This window comes from Phyllostomus discolor, chromosome 8 (genome assembly GCF_004126475.2).
Source record: "Phyllostomus discolor isolate MPI-MPIP mPhyDis1 chromosome 8, mPhyDis1.pri.v3, whole genome shotgun sequence".
Lineage (NCBI taxonomy): Eukaryota > Metazoa > Chordata > Mammalia > Chiroptera > Phyllostomidae > Phyllostomus > Phyllostomus discolor.
Genome location: NC_040910.2, coordinates 40969337 through 40988456, shown reverse-complemented (window position 1 = coordinate 40988456; position 19120 = coordinate 40969337). Strand labels below are relative to the sequence as shown.

The 19120-nt window shown below is 48.2% G+C and overlaps 1 protein-coding gene across 1 annotated transcript; it reads left to right on the top strand.

Annotated features, from left to right (window-relative positions):
- The first annotated feature begins 1956 nt into the window (after nt 1–1956).
- Nucleotides 1957–18368, top strand: ACER1 (alkaline ceramidase 1). The gene is made up of 6 exons (XM_028519160.2): nt 1957–2093; nt 13376–13490; nt 13572–13713; nt 14433–14570; nt 17147–17284; nt 17558–18368. Exons 1-6 carry the CDS (start codon nt 2001–2003, stop codon nt 17724–17726), a joined length of 795 nt encoding a protein of 264 aa, XP_028374961.1. The 5' UTR covers nt 1957–2000; the 3' UTR covers nt 17727–18368.
- The last annotated feature ends 752 nt before the right edge of the window (nt 18369–19120 follow it).

Below are 19120 nucleotides of genomic sequence, written 5' to 3'. Positions count from 1 at the left end.
AATAACTACACACTCACAAGAAGTTGCCAAAATTGTACAGAAATGTCTGTGTATCCTTTACTCAGTTTTCTCAATGGTATGTCTTATGTAACTATGTGATTTCCAAACCAGGAAATTTATAGTGATGTGATCTACAGACCTCATTCAGATTTCAATAGCTTTTATATTCACTCATATGCATCTCTACACAATCGTGTATAGATTTATGTAACGACCTGCAGAATTATAAAGCTTAAATCCATTTATTTTTAAAAAGAAACTTTGTATTTCTGCCATGAATGGCAAGTGGATAGGGCCAGCCACAAGACAGGCTTATTTAAAAAATAAGTATGGGGAGTAAAAGGGAGAAAACTGTACTTGAACAATGATTAAAATAAAATAAATAAATAAGTACGATGTAAACAATGTCATAACATTCCAGCTGGGTACTGTTATCTTCCGAATGGCTTTTATCAAACACTGGGATTAAGTGTTAAGAGGCATCAACATGTATTAGGCACCAAGTGAGCCCCTCTCCTTGAGCTCTTGAGAACTGAAAAGGGAGTGGATTACTTGTCACACAGGTCAGTGATTTTGAATGCAGGTCCAAAAACTGTCTTCCTAGGGAAACACTGTATCAGCTCATTAAAACTTCACAATAGTCCTAAGGAGGTACTATGATTATTCCTATTTTATAGGTGAGGAAACTGAAGCTTAGAGAGGTAAAGCGGCCTTGCCCACTCACTTTCTAGCTGTGTGACCTTGGCTAACTTGCTTAACTTCTCTGGGCTTCAGTTTTCTCCTAGTGACCTGGCGATAACTTGTAGTTCTTCTCTCTTAGAGTTAAATGAGAGCATTAAATAAGATAATACGGAATACTGAACACCTAGAAAAGAGCCTGGTGCTGGTAAGTCAGTAGGACTGTGCCACTGTTATTATTATTCTATAAGGTTGCCTTAAAGTTTAAAGCCAGCTACAATAAGAAAACTCATTATCATTTATTGTGGGGCCCGCTCTGAGCCAGGCAGTGAGCTAAGCCCTTAACCCTTTTTAGCTCTGTGTGCCTTTGTAATAGTTGGGTATATCACCATCCTTTCCATAATACAAATGAACAAACTGAGGCACAGAGAGGTGAATTCACTTGCCCAAGGTCACAGCTTAGGAGGAGGAAGAACTCAGAATTCAAACCTGTTGTTTCTGACTCTAAAACCATAGCTTTCCATAACCCTTAGAAGCAAGGACCAGGGACCTGAGACCTGGGAATCTGTAGACTCTTCCCTTCATGGGGGTTTTGAAGGTGGCCGCTGGTGGAATTTGTGACACTGTAGGCATATGAGGTCTTGACTGTCCAAGAAACATGGCTTAAGTGCAGTTCAACCTCGGATAGCACAGACAGGAAAACAGACTCCCCAAGGAGAAACAGCCAGGCAAGGTTGCCTACCACAGGGGACCTGAGCTGAGGTCTCCGGGAGGTGTGCAGCAGTTTGCCCCTGATATGGGAAATGATGCCAAGGAACTTTGATGGTGCCAGGTACTAAAACTTAATAGTTAACAGCCGGGGGTCTGAACTCAGCCGGCCTGTTTTCACATCTTGGCATTACCACTTGCACTGCCCCAGACAAGTGGGCTTTTGCTCTCTCTGCCTCAGTTTGCCTCATCTGTACAGTGGGGATAGCAAGCGCACTATCTCAGTGGGATGATGATTATTATTATTTAAATTACTGTTCTAACACAGTCCCACTGGACTATCATTCCTAGTGGGCGAGGAGGGGGGCCTCCCATCCCGCCCACCCCCTCCCCTCCCTGGACGGTGCCAGCCCCTCAGCGTATGCCCAGGGCAGCCACCACCGCATTGCTAGGCAGCCAATGGTCAATTGGAGAGCCGCTTCAGCAGGTTTTTCCTCCCAGCATGCTGTGGAGCACCAAGCTGTCTTCTCCCGCCTCACATGAGCCCAGCCCTACTAGGCTTGCAGGCTTCTCTCTGCCAGAGGCAGCCAGAGGGCAGCGGGTGCTGCGTCACCATGCCCAGCATCTTCGCTTACCAGAGCTCCGAGGTGGACTGGTGTGAGAGCAACTTCCAGCATTCGGAGCTGGTGGCCGAGTTCTACAACACGGTGAGGGCCAGTTGGTCGGGAGCACGGGGCGGGAGTGGGGGTGGCATGGTGGAGTCTCACCAGACTCGGGTTCAAAGCCTGGCTCCTCCACGTCCTCCGCTGTGGAATCCTGTTTGAGCAGTTCGCCTCTCTGAGCCTCCGTTTGCTCGTGTGTCAGGCCAGGAGCAATGGCTTTCATTCATAATTGTCTTTATTTGGCATCAGGCTATGTAGTAGGTTTTGGAAAGGCAGGTAAGGACCAAAAAGAGTGACTCTAGGCATTCACAACCCAGGGTGATGGTGCTGTAATGGGGACACACAACCGTGGGGGTGGGGGTGGTGGATCAGAGAGGGCTTCCTGGTGGAGGTGACTATGGCTGCTTTGTCCTCAGCTATATCCCCAGCCCAGGGTGACCGACTCATTCCAGTTTGGTGGGGACTGTCTTGGGTTCAGCACTGTAAGTTTCACGTCCCAGGATGCCTCTCAGTTCTGGGAATACCAGGACAGTCAGTCATCCTTCCCTTAGTCCCACACTAGTAGGGCCCCAAATCCTGGACACCTACATCGTAATGGCATTTCCCAAAGGCCAAAAGACATGAGCAGACAAAGATACGTGTGGCCATGCTGTCCTTGCAAGGAGAGCTGGGACGCCATGGTGAACAAGGCAGGGTGCGTGCCTTCCTGGAGCTGCTGGGGCGCTGCGTAACGCAGCCGTGTGCTTCACTCTGTGCCTGTCACAACAGCAGTGGACCAATGAACGGTGAGCCATTCAGTGGCTTTTTACTGAGTGCTTCCCTTGTGCCAGGCTTCGTACTAAACATTTAACGTGAAAAATCTTATTTAATTCTTCACAATGACTTGGGAGTTCAGCACCACATATCCTGTATTGAGTTAATCCCATTTTCCAGGCGAGGAAATGGGCCTTCAGGGAGATTGAGGACGGGCCAGCCCGGGATCGCCCTGGCACTTAGAGCCGGATCAAAGTCTGGGGGCCCAGGAGAGTGTTCTGGCAGGCAGGGCAGGGGAAGCTCAGTCCCAGGGGGGTCAGTTGCTCTGGCTCTGTTAGCTTTGACCTCACTGCTTCCCAGAACTAGGAGGCAGGATTTTGAGATTCCAGGGTAACCCATGGTCTTCTTGGTTCTTCGTTCCTCCTGGCTAGAGACGCTGACCCTTTCAGGAGCTCAGTACCCCCACCTGAACAATGGGAGTGGGCTGACACGTGCTGGCGCCTGGAGGCAGAGGAGGGCTGGGCGTTCTTGAGTCCTCCTCTCTGCATTCCCTGGCAGTCCCTGCGGTCCGGAATGTTCTCTGTTTAGCCCACCTCACAGAAGGCACTGAGAGAGGGCTGGCTCAGGTGGGGGCTGCGCTTGGGTCTAGCCACAGTTTCACGTAAAATTCTCCTCATTCCATCCTGGTCCAGCCAGTTTCTAAGTGCAGTGCAGGGAACAACCCGCAGATACTCTCCGAGGCTGCAGGTCTCAAAAGCTTTCTTCTCATGACACGTACGAGATTTCTACACCATCATTGCCCGGTTGCCTGCATTTCCAGATACTTATCAAACAAAACAAATGTTTCACAGAGCAAAACTTGCCTTTCTATGGTGGGAACACACTTGGGTATTTTTACTTCTCTCGAAAAGGCTCTGGCAAACATGTTAAGGTACAAAGAATTGAGTTATATCATGAAGGGTTCCCCCAAAACACTTCTGAGTATCTCAAACCCATCACCCATGGCTAATAAATCATTACAGTCCAGGGCATGGGAAACTTCTGTTGGGAAGGCAGGATAGCTGATATTTTGGCTTTTGGGGGTCATACAATCTCTGCAGAAATGACTCAGCTTTGCTACTGTGGCGGGAAGCAGCTACAGGTCCAATGTCAACAAACGAGTGCGGCCGGTGCCAACGCAGGTTCATTTGTGGGTTGCCAAGGTGTGAATTCCATACAACTCCATGTGTTCTGGAACATCATTTTCTTCTTTTAATTTTTTGACCTTTTAAAAATGTCAACATTAACTTTGACCACACAAAACAAGACAGTGGGCTGTAGTTCACCAGCCTCTGATATATATATATATATCCATATATCCATATACCCATACAGTCACACAGAAAACAAGATTTTTAAAAAGACTTTATTTATTTATTTTTAGGGAGAGGGTAAGGGAGGGAGAGAGACATCGATGTGTGAGAGAAGCATCAACAGGTTGCCTCTCAGGTGCCCCCAACCGGGCCCTGGCCTGCATCCTAGGCATGTTCCTTGCTTGGGAATCGAACTGGCAAACTTTTGATTTGCAGGATGACGCCTGATCTACTGAGTCACACCAGTCAGGGTGAAAACAAGATGTTTTTCTTTTTTGGCCTCTCAAAATGAGTTTATTTCGTAGTGAATGTGGGCACACTCTTATTTTGCAGCTTCCTGTGGGAAACTGACGATTTGTGTTGAGACATGAATTTATAAATAACCCCGCCCCCCTTGATGCCGAATCACACCTCTAGGAACTTTAACCAAAGAAGGTAATCTCAATAGATGGTGAGATTATACACAAAAGTCATCTCTGAGTCATTGTGATTGCAATAAGTATGTGGATAAATAAAAAAGAAGCCATAATATTTTTACCACTTTGTGTAGGGCTGGGTACATTCTGCTGAGCTATTATGTGGCTATTTATAAGAATGTTTTCGAGCTAGGTATGTAAATTAAGACACAATACATAGCAGAAATATTTTTAAAGGTTTTATTTATATTTGTAGAGAGAGGGGAAGGGAGAGAGAAAGAGAGGGAGAGAAACATCAATGTGTGGTTGCCTCTTGAGCTCCCCCCCTCCCCGGGACCTGACCCGCAATCCAGGCATGTGCCCTGACTGAGGATTGAACTGGCAACCATTCAGCTTGCAGGACAATGTCCAACCCACTGAGCCATACCAGTCAGGGCCATAGCAGAAATTTAAAAACAAATTTTGTTCATATGGACTTCATCGTGATCCACTTAGGATTCACAACTCATAATTGGAAAATGCTGATCCCTAAAGAATATTTTGCTTTCTTATTGTTCTGCTTGCAAGTAGCTCTGAGCCTGAGGTGGGGGAGAGCCCAGCCCCATGTGGCCAGGGCATGGAAAAAGGAAGCACTAGAGGACTCAGTCCAGGTGATAGAAGGCTTCAGAAAGGAGGGCACCTAAGAGTTGGGGTTTGAAAGATGAATAGGAGCTTGCCTAGTAAGGTAGGAGCTGGAAAAAGAGAACAGAAAAGAGAAAAAGAGTGGACTAGTCCTGGAAGTAAAGAAGGGCTGGCCAGTTCGGGAAAGGGAAAAGTATGTTTCTGTGGTTAGTCTACAGGCAGAGAAGACGATGAATGCTTTGAATGCTGGGTTGCAGTGTTGGAAATCTGTTTGTATTCATTGAATGAAAATGTTGTAAACAACTTGTGCTGGGGGATCTTGTGGTCCTAGAGAGGCTCAGCATCCCAGGATGTGGAGGGGCCTTCAGAATTAGAGTGTGTCCCCCAGTCCCATGTGGTGTGGTAGAGGGAGAAACAGGAGCCAGAATCGGGGGTGGTGAGGAGCCATGGGGGTGGGGAATAAGGTCTCCACTTGCCAAATGGGGAGGGAACCTCAATGCCTAAAGGTGAGGGAAAGGGGTGGCCAGATTTCCAGGGTCAAATCGGGAATGCAGGGCAGAAGAGTGTGTGTTCTATTGTGAGGGCACTGGGGAGCCATGGGTAGCTTTTGAGCATGGGGCAGTCAAAGATGTGGGGGCAGCAGGGACATCTGCTTGATTTCACAGACAGCCAGGAGAGCCAAAAGAAGTGTATCTAACAGGAACAGAGGTCAGGGGTGTGGGAGGGACTGAATCAGATGGGGCAAGGGAGAAGTCAAGGTATAGGCCGCTCCAGTTTGTACCTGCTTCCTTTGGCTTGGTGGCTTCCGGTGTGGTGTCCTTCTGGGTTGCTGACATCTTAGGAGAGTTTCAAATGATGTGGGAAGAAGTTTCAAGGCCCCCCAGCTCCCAGAGACAGCTGTGCTGCATTTTCCCCTGGGATCCTGTCAAAGCTTCAGAATCTCCAAACCTCACCTTCTCTACCCCTGGCCACATGACTCAGTTGGCTGGAGCATCCTCCCATACACCAAAATGTTTCAGGTTCAATTCCTGGTCAGGGCACATACAGGAGGCAACCGATTGATGTTTCTCTCTCACATCCATGTTTCTCTCTCTTGCCCTTCCTTTCTCTCTAAAATAAATTTTTTAAAAATCTCCTCCTTTCCAGAAAACTCCCTCTCAGATGCTTGGATATAGAACAAAGGGATGACATGGCTGGTGTGGGAAGTACATAGGCAAAGGCAGGGACGTGGGGGTGAGTAGGACTGTGGGGGGTGGGTAGGAGTCGGGGGGACCAAAGAGGGAAGGTGTGTAGGGGGGTGTAGGTTACAATGACTGCCCCTCCAACAGCCTTCCCACCTATTCTTCCAATGGAGCCTTCCCTGCAGCTGGCCTCTGCCATGTGATGACTCCGGTACCTGTCTTCCCTGAACGCTGGAGGACTCAGACAGGAGACCTGCCCTCCCTCTCAGCCCCTGGCTGTGACTGGCAGGTCCCATGAGCTCTAAACCACACTTCCCTTCTCTGTCTTTTTCCTCGTCAACACTCACAGCAAAAGCAATTAATTTCAGGCACCTCCGGTCTGCCAGTCCCCACAGAAAACCAAGAGGGCATGGTCCCTGCCCTCAGGGAACACAGACATCGTTAATTGAGTAATTAATTACACACAGAGAGCTGGTGATCGTGCTCGTGACACATCCCAGGCCAGACTGGACTGGTCCCTCTGGGCTTTTCTCCTCCTTTGGAAAAACAGGCATTTATGATCCCCCACCCTTCTGGCCTCCTGAGGGGGAGGGACTCTGATTGGAGGGGACAACAACCCCTCATTTTGCTCCTTACGCAATAAGAATTGACTGAGCTGGGCACTGTTTCAGGCTCTGGGGACACAGTGGTGATCATAGCAGACAATAATGCCTGCCCTCAAGGGACTGGTGTCCTGGGGGCTGAGGGACACAGACAATCGACAGAAGTCAAGGGTACAGAATGGTGGTAGGTATGTGCTAGGGAAGGAAATTTCATTCATTCATTTACTTAGCAAATGTTTACTGTGCACACACTCAAAGAGGGGGCAACTGTGGGGTGCTGACAGCACTTAATTCATAGAGCCATGGAGAGGATGAAGCCAGGACTAGACAACCTGAATGTCCATCAGCTGGTGATGGACAAGCACACTGTGGTCTGTCCATTCTGTCCACACCATGGAGTACCACTCAGCCATCAAAAGGAGCGAAGCTCTGACATGTGATGCACCTTGAACACATGAAGCTCAGGGAGAAGAGCCAGACACAAAAGGCCACACAGTGTGTGGTTCCATGTATATGATATGTCCAGGACAGGCAGATTCACAGTCAGAAAGTGGGTTCGTGGGTGTCAGGGGCTGGGGGAGGGGGATGGGGAGTGACTGCTAATGGTGACAGGGATTCTTTTTTGGGTCATGGAGTGTTCTGAAATTAGATAGTGATGACAGTTGTGCAACCTTATGAATAGACTAAGACCCACTGACTTGTGTACTTTAAAAGAGTGAATTTGATGGTATGTGAATTATATCTCAATTAAAAAACAGATATTGATATTTTAAAACCTCACAGCTCTTCCCACATCCTAAGCATTAAATAAACTGAAGCTATTATTATTTCAAATAAGCATAGCACAGAGACACAAAAGTGTCAATGTGTTAATTATAGTTGATGTTAATTAATTTTACTTAATCTCCATAACAATTCTATGAAGTAGGTACTCTTATTCTCCCATTTTGTAGATGGGTAAATAAAGGCTCAGAGAAGTTATGTTTCTTTCCTGGGGTTGCACAGCATGTAATTGCCAGGGCACAAAAGTTGCAAATGCTGGTATTTCCAGTGTGAAGCCCAGGCCACCTTGTCCCAGAGTCTCTCACTTAACCACTGAGTCATTAACAACTCATTGTGTGCATCTAACTCATGCAAGTAAGTCCCATGCAGGGAGGAATTAAGGCTGTGGCTGGTGCTATTGCTCAGCCCAGCCCCAGCATTTGTGCTCACCTCTTAAGTGGATGCACACGGAGGCCCTGGACAGGTGACAGAGCCAGTGGGAGTGTTGGGAGTTTGGGCTTTGGCAGTGGGGAGAACAAGCAAAGCAGTCTTGGCCATGTTCATGGATTTGATTGATTCAACAAGCTTCTTGAGTGTCTATTTGGTACCAGGCATGATAGATGTTGGGGATGCAGCTGAGGATAAAACAGGTATTTCTTGCTCCTCATGGAAGTCACAGTCCAGTGGGGAGGGCACAGGCCATAAAGGAGGGGAGAATAAATCAGCAGGCTCCAGGGAGACAGTAGATCTTCAGAGGAGCTGCTAGTGGGGATGCGGGTGGTGGTCACGGGGGCTGTGGGTTCAGCCCGGGGTGAGCGGGTGATGAGAAAGGGGATTCCCCTCTGCTTCTCCCCGAGGCTGAGGCGGGGAGTCAATTCAGGTCAATCTCTCCCTCCTTCATTCTCTTCCTTCCTTTCCTCCCTTTCTCATCCACTTCTTCTCCGTCTTTCTTCCCTCTTTCTTATTTCTTTTCCTCCCTCTCTCCTCCCTCCCTCCCTTGATCTTTCCTTTCCTTCTTTCAGCCCTAAGGTATCCAGCCACATCTCCTTATCAGACACCCTGCTGGGAACTGGTGACCAAAGAGCAAACATACTAGAATAACAACAGAGCGGTTGTCACAGCTGTTGCAGCTCCCGTGCCAGGCACTGCATGCACTATTCACATGTGTCTTGGCATGCGTTACTGTTTACAAAAATTCACTGAGCACCTACTGCATGTCAGGCACTGTTCTAGACACTGAGATGTTTGCAGCAGTGAACAAAACAGACAAACTCCCAGCCCTGGGCCACTTTGTTCTTTAATTCTTTACCTCCTGCAGAGGTAAAGGAGGAAACTGGGGCACAGAATGTCCTCAAACCCTGACTGGATATACATCGTGAAGGCAGGGACTTTGTTTTCAGGCACTGCTAAGGTCCTTGAGCACACAGTAGTTACTGGAGGAATGGTTGTTGAGTGAGTGAGTGAGTGAGTGAGTGAGTGAATGAGTGAATGAATGAATGAGGTGCCTAATGGGGCTGGGGCCCAGGGAGTCCAGCCCAGTTGTGTCCAGAGCTGAGGGCTGGGCTGACTCTGGACATGATTCTGATGGTGCCTTTCCTGCCTCACCGAGTCTGGGTGGGGCCAATGGTTGGGAAACCCGGGGGCGCAGCCCCAGAAAACAGGGAGGAGACCCTGGCATCTTCTCTGATGCTATCAGAGACTCTAGCCAGTTGTCTCCCATTAGTCATAGGCTCCGCCTGGTGCTCTGCCCCCTTTCCACACTCCTGGCTCAGCTCTACTGGCCTCTGAGCTTGAAGCAGCTATACCACCAATAAGACTGTTATTATCTCCCCAACAACAGCAGCAGCCCTTGCTATTCATTGAAGCAGGGAAGCCCCCTATTCATCAGTGCCACCCGTCTAGTCTTCCTGTCTTCTAAGGCAGGGGACAAATCAATCTCAGAGTCTTCCAGAGCTGTGCAACCTCGGAGAAGTCACTCTACCTCTCTGAGATTCAATTTTCTCATTGACAAACAAGAACTAGAATGCTGGACTTTGGGGTGTGTGTGTGTGTGTGTGTGTGTGTGCAAGGATTAAAAACAATATCTGCAAAGGTATATGGTCAAAAGATGAGAAAGTAACAGTCATGGTCCCTTCTATCCAGAACTTTCTAGATGTAAGACCCTCTGTCAAGTGTTTTTACACATGCATTGGGGGATCCACCTGAAGTTGTTTTGAGATCCAGTCAACAAGAAATATTTATTGAGTACTTACTATATTCTGGTTCCTGAGGTTACAATGGAAAATGGAGAAGACACCGTCCACGTACTCAAAGCCAGGTTTAGCAGGAGAGCCAGGCAGTTCCAGAGCAGTTGGACAAGTGTGAGGAAGTGGGACAGCACTGGGCACAAAGGAAGGCCACCTAACCCTGCCTTGAGGGAGGGAAATCTTTATAAGAAAGTGAAACCCAGCCCTGGCTGGCGTAGCTCAGTGGATTGAGCGCAGGCTGGGAACCAAAGTGTCTCAGGTTCGATTCCCAGCCAGGGTACATTCCTGGGTTGCAGGCCATAACCCCTAGCAACCGCACATTGATGTTTCTCTCTCTCTCTCTCTCTCTCTCTCTCTCTCTCTCTCTCCTCCCCTTCCTTCCCTCCCTAAAAATAAATAAATAAAATTAAAAGAAAAGAAAAGAAAGTGAAACCCAGGTGACAGATGAAGTAGTAGTTGGCCTGGCAAGGGGGGGTGAGTGGAGAGTCAAGCCTCCCAAGAAGTGCGAACAGCAAGTGCAAACCCCTGGAGGTGAGAGGTAAGAGCAAGTATGGCCCATTTGAAGGAACTGAGTTATCCCTTCTGCCGGGATTTGAAGTTAAAGGTGGAGAGAGGTGAGTGTGATGGAGGGAGTTTATAAGCCAAGTTTTAAGAGCTTGGATTTTACTTATGGGAGTCACGAATGTGATTGATTTATTGACTGATTAATTGAATTTGAATCTTGGGCTTAGGCATAGTTGTTTCCATTCATGCCCAAAGTTGTCCCCTGAAAAGATTGTTCATTCAAGGGTCAGAGCTGTTTTGGCTTCTGTTTTTTCTTGTCTCTGCATTTCCTTTGATTAGTGAGCTCCACATATTAAAGGAAGGAAGGGAGGAAGGAAAGAAGGAAGGAAGGACGGAAGGAAGGAAGGAAGGAAGGAAGGAAGGAAGGAAGGAAGGAAGGAAGGACATACATCACATAATATTTACAGTGCAAGTTCACCAGAATCATTTTCTGTTGCTTACTACAGAAGAGGCATAGCTCATAGACTAATGGTGATGGTTTTGTTGGGTTCAAGCAGCAGAAAGCTGGCTTAAGCAAAAAACAAAACCAAAGAAACAGAGAGAGGGAGAGAATCCATTATAAAAATACTGAACTACTCCAGAAAATGGAAAGACCAGCTGCCTGGGAGGGCTGGGGCCGAGTGCAGGTCTGGAAGATGCAGCTGAAGGGGAAGAGCTGCCCTTGAGGGTTGGTGCCTTATTCTCAGCCTCATCTCTTCAGGGTGGCAAGATGGCTTCCATAGCTTAAACATCACTACCATATTCAAAGGCCTCACCAAAGAGTTGCCAACTGTGCGACTCAATTCTCGTAACTCCCAGGTTCTGTGTCTGCTTCAAGTTTTAAATTCCCCAAAGAGAAAATCTGATTGGCTTGGTTTGGGATAGGGTCTCCTCTGGTGGGGTGGGGCCCCGTGATACAGACAGGGCAAGTGTGTGAGGGGGGTACCTCTCTGTTCTAGGGCAGCCGTGGGAACCGGCGACTGTCCCAGAGATGTGTTTGACCTTGTCCATTGATACGCACAGGAGAACGTGGCATGAAAAACAAGGACAAGGGTGGGACCATGGGCTGGAACCAAGGGCTGGGAAACCAGTTTGCTAGGTCTGGGTCCTCAAATTGTGACCTTTGAGCTGGTTCTACCACGGTCCAAGGAGAGTCTTGGGCTTCCCCAGAATCAGGACAGGTTTCCAGGACCTGGACTCATAGATGGCCATGTGCTAGCAGGTGAATGATTTCCCCACACCCACCGCTGTGCTCTGTAATCTTGAGTCAGCATCCTTAAGATCAGGGCTCTGAAAAAATGGCAGAGCACCCTAGTTAACAGGGCACAATTCCTTCACCAAGATGGGACACAGACAATTGAGAAGACCTTTACAAGGGGAAGATTTTGGGGGGAGGCAATGGTGTAATTGAGCAAGCTGGCTGGCTGACCTCAAATTGGCAGGTCATGAAGACCACAAAAATACTTCTTTCTGAGCTCATGTGTGAAACTCACCATGAGCGTGACCTTGACATACCTGGGGGAGACTTTGAGGGCATTGAAGTTCTGTGTTAGAGTTAGGGACTTTGAGCCATTGAAATTCTGGTGCAAATGTTCTTGTGACCTTAATTGTGCTCAGAGGCTAGTGAGGCCTGGCGCCCTTTGGGTCAACAGCAGGAAAACGCAGGTGACATTATGCATATGTCACAAGCCTTTTTTCATCAAACTTCTTGGTTCTTTTCATTTTTCTGTTCCGATATCCCTAGAGACATGGTTCTTAAAATTTTGTCCGGGGATTTCTGGGGTCCCTGAGGCCCTTTCAGAAATTCCTTGAGGTCTAAATTTTTTCATAATAGTATGAAGGTATTATCTGCCTTTATTTCCCTCTGATTATCTCACAAGGATACAATGGAAGCTTTCAGTGGCCAGATGACATGTGATGACACCGTTTCTCTGACGGCCAAGGGAATGTGTACTTGTGTTATGCTGTACTTTGAAATATTCTTGGATTTAATTTGTAATACACTCAATCTTGATAGATACAGCTTACATAAACAAAAGGTCTTTGAGGTTCTTGATACTATTTAAGAATGTAAGAAGATCTTGAAACAAAAAAGTTTGAGAAACACTGTTCTCAAGTACCTGTCTTCAACTTTTAGCCTAGTTTCCTCATGGTTGTAAAAGAGCTGCCACCTCTTAAACATCACAATAATTTCCAAAGGCCTTTTCATTGGACCTGATTTCAGTAAAGAGGACTTTCCCAGAAGTCCCTCATCAGACCTTCCATCATGTTTCATGGCCAGATTTATGTCACACGTTTACTCCTCCACCAGCCATTGCCAATGGGAATGATTCCTGCCCTGGGGATAAGTCCTGCTTCCCTGAAAGCCGTGTCCTCCTGATGCTTGAACATAATTTGGGTTTATATAGCAAGGATGAAAGGCGGTACACATAACTTAAGATACAGGTTCAGCTGCATTTTGGTCCATAGGAAGTGGAACACAAGCTTTAAGCTGCTTATTAAGAACTGACCTGAAAGTAATAGACTTATCTGCATTCCTACCCCATTGGCTACACTATGTCACAAGGGCATGGTGTATTGCAAGGAAGTCTGGGAGATGTAGTCTTTAGTTGAGTAGCTGTGTGGCTAGCTCATTGAATGAAGGAATGAATGAACGAACTCTGAGGATAATGGATGGAGTTATAGGTGACTATAAAGATCAGCTGAAAAGATTGACAAACTCTGGGCTGATGCATTGCCTCAAAGGAGACAGGTGACCCGACTGGCTAATGACTGAGGGTTTGGATATAAGGGCAGCCCTCCGCTGCCTCCCCTGTCTGACACACCCTCCCCATGTCCTCCTCATCTCCAGTTCAGCAATGTCACCTTCTTCATCTTTGGGCCTCTCATGATGTTCCTGATGCACCCCTATGCCCAGAAACGCTCCCGCTACACTTATGGCATCTGTGTCCTCTTCATGGTCATAGGTAGGTGAGGGTCTGGACAGCGGGGCACTGGGAATGGGAAGGGACACCTCCTTGACCACCTGCCTTTGTCTCTTGCTCCAGGCCTGTTCTCCATGTACTTCCACATGACGCTCAGCTTCCTGGGCCAACTGCTAGATGAGATCTCTATTTTGTGGCTGCTGGCCAGTGGCTACAGTATATGGATGCCCCGCTGCTACTTTCCCACCTTCCTAAGGGGAAACAGGTGGGGCGGGGGCTGACCCTCTGGTGACCCTGTTACAACCCCCTGGGCTCCTGGCTCCCCCTCCCTGAGCCCTCTTGTGATCCTTGAAATCCCTCCCCTGACTACACCAGGACTTTCTCCTGACCCTGCTTGACTTAACTGGGCTCCTAGGGTTCTCTTTTCTCAATATTGTACTTGGAACTCCTAGAATTCCTCCCCAGATAGCATGGGACCTTCTCTAGACCCTGTCTGAGCTTACCTGGGGGCCCCGAGACCTCATGCTTACGCTTACCTGGGCCCCAGGGACCTATCATCTGAGCCTATCAACTGGACTCCCTGAAATATTTTATATGGCCCTTCTAGGCCCCCCTCTTGAACTTCAACCCCTCTGAAATTCTCTCCTGACCTTACTCAACTCTTCTGGGCCTTCTAAGACCCTCAAGTGGTAGCTTCTGGGACCCCTGCATTTTCTTCCTTAATCCCACCTAGGCCCTCCCTCAATTTCTTACCTGACCTCACCTGGGCCCTGGTGCCCTCCACTGACTTATCTGGGCTTGAGATCCTCTGTTGAGCCCACCTGGAAGCTTCAGGACTTTTCTCTGAGATCATTGGGGCTCCTTGGGACTCCTTCCCTTTTCTCATCCACCTCTGCCACTGTATCTCCATGTGACCCTGCCTAACCCCCTCCCCAAGAACCCTCCCTCATCAACCACCCCCACAAAGGAGCCTTCTCCCCCCAGGACCCAGTTTGTCTGCCTCGTCTTCATCACCACCATGGTCAGTACCTTCCTGTCCTTCCTGAGGCCTACAGTCAACGCGTATGCCCTCAACAGCATCGCCGTGCACATCCTCTACATCGTGTTCCAGGAGTATAAGAAGTGGGTGGTGGCTGCAGACGCTGGGGATTGGGGGCGGGGCTCCATCCTCCGGGCAGGACCGCCCTCTCACCCCTCACCCCCATACTCACCAGGCACAGAGTTCTTGTTAACTCCGTGCTCAATATCATCCACAAACAAGGGGCAGGGCCAGAATTTGAACCTAAGGTTGTCTGACTGCAGAGCTTGTCTGTTATTATGAAACTCTCAACATGAACACAAGCAGAGAGGGTTGCACCATAAACCTCCATGTGCCCACCAACCAGCCCTGATAACCATCGACATTTTACCAGCCTGCCTTATTGATTTCCCCTCAGATTTCATATTGTGGCACCCATTAATTTTCCAGGATTTCACTCTCCCAATAAAGAATTTTTTTTAACCCATACTAGGTCTTAGTAGGATAGAGAGGGGACTCTCAAAAGTGGGCATTTGGAGAGAGCTGAATCAAAGGGTTATTTACAAAGGAGAGGGCAGGGTGTAGGAAAATCACTACGGGTCATTTAAAACTCCTGTGGTAATAAGAGGGCGATTCTCTGACCCTCAGGAGACCTGGGGCGAGAGGTGATGGGAGAGAGTGATTGCAGGGGTCTGGGAGTAGAGAGCCAGCGAGGCCTCCTCGGCAAGAGCCGTCACCTCCGGTTGCTGCCTGAACCAACCCTGTGGAGAAGGAGCTCTGAAAACAAATCTAACAGCACCCTCCCGTACCCTTTGGTTTCCTGTTGGGGCTCCCCACTGGCCGAACCAACTGGAAACCCAACGAACCAAGGAAGATTCTGGATTGGGCCCGCAAGGCCCAGCACTGCCCCGCAGCCCTTCCTCCAGGTCACAGGGCAGAGTGCAGATGGGTAGGGAACAAATGGAAGATGTGGCACACACACTTCTTCAAAGTTAATGACACCTCCTTAAAATAGTATCTAATACTGCGTTCTCATAGACATTTGCTCAGCTTCTCAAAGATGCCTTCTTACACCTGGTCTTATTTAAATCAGGATGCAAACCCACCTCTTGGGTCTCTATTTCATAACAGTCCCTCTCCCTTTGCTCACGTCTGCTGGCAACGCACACTTGGTCATTTGTCCTGCAGCATGTCCCACATTCTGGATTTGACTGACGCTTGATATCTGTCAATGTGTTTCCTTAATTTTTTTATTTCCTACAAATTAATAGTTTGATCCAGATTTAGGTTTAAATTTTTTTAGGCCACGATATTTCACGTGTGGTGCTGGGTGCTTCTTGTCCCATCCCTTTAGGACTGCAGAGAGAGGGGTTGTCCCGCAGTAGGTGCTGTTAAGGTTGATCAGAGGGCTTGAATGATGTCGCCTGTACCTTTATTAGAGAAGTTTTCCACTGACCTGTCACCTAACGACTCTGGCAGCCACTGAGGCCCCTGCCTCCATCCGTGATCTCGTTAGGGGGTGCAACAGGGGACCTGGCAGACTCTATTATTCCTTCTGCATGGATGAGCTGGAGTTCTTCCATCCAAGACTTTCACTTATCAACCTTGAGATAGAGTCTGAACAGGAGAGACCACTGATTCTTTCCCATTATTTATGAGGGTGATGATTTGGTGCCTTGGCTATTGCTAGTCAGGACCCATAAGGTTGGTTTTGTTTCTAAGCATTGCTATGAGCTCAAGGATGTTTACATTTCTGAAGTGTTTTAACCCATTTGGGTCACTGTGCTACATTTTTAACTTTTTATTTTGAAGTAATTACAGACTCATAGCGGGTTGCAAAAACAGCACAGAGTTCTTGTTCTCATCCCCCAGCTCCCCCCCCAGGCACCCGCTCCTCACAGCGGCAGCATCTTGTGTGACCATAGCACGGCCTCCAAAGGGGGAAATTAACTGCTAACTAGACCACAGACTTGGTTCAGATTTTACCGGTTCTTACTCACTGTGCTTTCTCTGTTGTTCAAACTGTCTCATTTTAGGCCAGTGGGCAGGGCCTCTGCTTTTAAGCATAAAGGAGTTACTGCCTTCTTTGATCTCTAGTACACTGTTCCCTAACTGACTCTGGGTTAGTTCTGCCATCGGGGGAAATGTAGATTAAAGATGTGATCCTGAGCCGTCCCAAGACATGGCTGTCAGAGAACCACCCTCCCCCACACACGCACACACATTCTCATAGCCACACAGACAAGGACTTTCAAGCAGTGACTCACGGGTACATACACCCACACACCCAAACACACAAACACAGATGGGCTTGTTGGTTAAGAGGTCTACAATCTGACAACCCTGGTTCAAATCCCAGCTCTGCCCCTTATTAGCTGTGCAACCTTGGGTGGGGGGCTTTGGGACGTAATCTTATGGGTCTCAGGTTTCTCACCTACAAAATGGGAATATTAACATTGCTGTGACGACCGTGGTTCTACTTGAAGGACTTGTAGAACTGTACCTGGCATCCTGTAAGTACTCTGCAAACGTTAGCCATAGGCGCAGTGAGGCCCCTCCCCCTGGCATCCTGGATCCTCCCCTCTTCCCAGCCTCATCTCCTTGTTGGAAGAGTTTCTCAGCAGCCCCTGCAAGCTCCACTCTCTGAGTCAGGCCCTTGTCTCCCGTCTGCCCTTCCTAGGACCAATAATAAGGAGCTTCGACATCTCATTGAGGTCTCTGTGGTTCTGTGGGCTTTTGCATTGACCAGCTGGATCAGTGACCGCTTCCTTTGCAGTTTTTGGCAAAAGATTAATTTCTTCTACCTGCACAGCATCTGGTAAGCACCTACTCTGTGCTCTGGGGCCCAAGAACCAGAAAATCTCAGATATCAGAGTTTGGGGCAGCAGCCTGGGGACATAGAGGGAAGGCACAGATACTGGGCATTACATGTTTGAGGGGCAACTGGCTGCAATCAGGAAGTCAGTTTTAGAAGGTTCCTTTGGATTCTAAGATTCACGAGAAGTAAGAAGAGAACTCAGGTGGGGCTAGGGACACCCAGCTGGCTGCAGAAGCATCCTGTGCCCTCACTGCCCTCTCCTTGCATCCACAGGCATGTGCTCATCAGCATCACCTTCCCTTACGGCATGGTCACCATGGCCTTGGTGGACGCCAGGTATGAGATGCCAGACCAAACCCTCAAAGTCCGCTACTGGCCTCGGGACACTTGGCCTGTGGGGCTGCCCTATGTGGAAATCAGTGGTGACCGCAAGAACTGCTAAAGTCTGCCTGTTTCTTGACTCCACAACCACCTGCCAACTTGCCTGTGTCTCAAGGAGAGAGGCTCAGATCAGGAGTCCGAGAGACACAGTTCTTTCCACCAGCTCTCCTTCCCCGTCCTCCTTGTCCTGCATGGCTCCACCCCAAGGCAGGGGATAGACTTCGTGACTTCTCTGTACAGCAGTATGATGACCCTACGGGGCTGCCGGGCACAGCTCCCCTCCATGACCTGCTCCTGTTTTCCCTGTGTTCACTGCTTCCCTGTCGTCACACAGCCTGGTGGGGCCGGATCACCAGCTCCTGTGATTATGTGGCATCAACTGGGAATGACCTCAGGCTGGGGCTTGGTTCACATGCACCTGACTGATAGTGGCGGTCACTACCAGACTCTTTGGACCTGTCTTTGGCCATGCAATATCCCTGGTACTTAGGGGCCATCCCTGAGAATGGACATGTGTTCTCACAATTCTACCCTCATGCATGCATGCAGAGACCTTGCAGGCCATGTGTGGACTTCTGTGGCCATCTCACCAGCTGACAATGGAGTGACACAGACACCTGGATGGGCAATGTGGGCACTGTCGGGCACGCGAGCATCAGAACGGAGCTGGGGTGGCCAGTACAGGGGAGGGATAAGGAGAAATGTGGGGAGAGGGGGAGGATGTTTTTCATTATGGTTAAGAGCACAGGGCTTGGAGTCAGGAGACCTAAGTTTGAATCCTGGTCCACCATTTCCCAGTTGTATAATCTTGGGGAAGTGATTTTTTACTACCTATAAAGCTCAAACACCTTGCCTGTAAAAGGGAAATATTCCTTCCTTTATGGAATTTGTGTGGATAAAACAATATAATGTATGTAAAGTGCTTAGCATGGAATCTGGCCAACATCTGTCTACCCACTCATCCTTTAATTTATTCATACATCCATCCATTGAATCATTCATTGAAACATCCATTCACCCATTCATCCCTCACCTATGATCCTTCCATTTATCTATTTAACTGACTGTTATTTATACTTCATCCTCCATTAATCCATTCATTTATGTTTAGTCATCCATTTTATTCATTTACCCATCAAAATTATTCAATCATCCTTCCACCCATCCATTTATCCAATTATTTATCCATTATCCATCCATCACATTTAGTCATCTAGTTATCTATTTATCCATTTGAACCATTCTGTCATTCTTCCAATCATCCCACCTACTCATTCATTCACCCACTTATCTCTTCAGCAAATATATATCGTCTACTATGTGTCTTATAGCAGCCCCTGGGGATACAAGACAAAGACATACAAAGCCCCTGCCCTGATGAGGAGACACAAATTAGACAAAAAGACACACCATCAAGGCAATGCCAGGCACTGAGGAGTCTGCCTTTTAGGCAGA

What these genes read in the sequence shown, in the direction of transcription:
- ACER1 (XM_028519160.2), top strand. Translation starts at nt 2,001, where the DNA reads ATGCCCAGCATCTTCGCTTACCAGAGCTCCGAGGTGGACTGGTGTGAG. An exon ending in ACCTTCCTAAGGGGAAACAG is followed by an intron (nt 13,714 to 14,432) that starts GTGGGGCGGGGG and finishes TTCTCCCCCCAG; the next exon opens with GACCCAGTTTGTCTGCCTCG. An exon ending in TTCTACCTGCACAGCATCTG is followed by an intron (nt 17,285 to 17,557) that starts GTAAGCACCTAC and finishes TTGCATCCACAG; the next exon opens with GCATGTGCTCATCAGCATCA.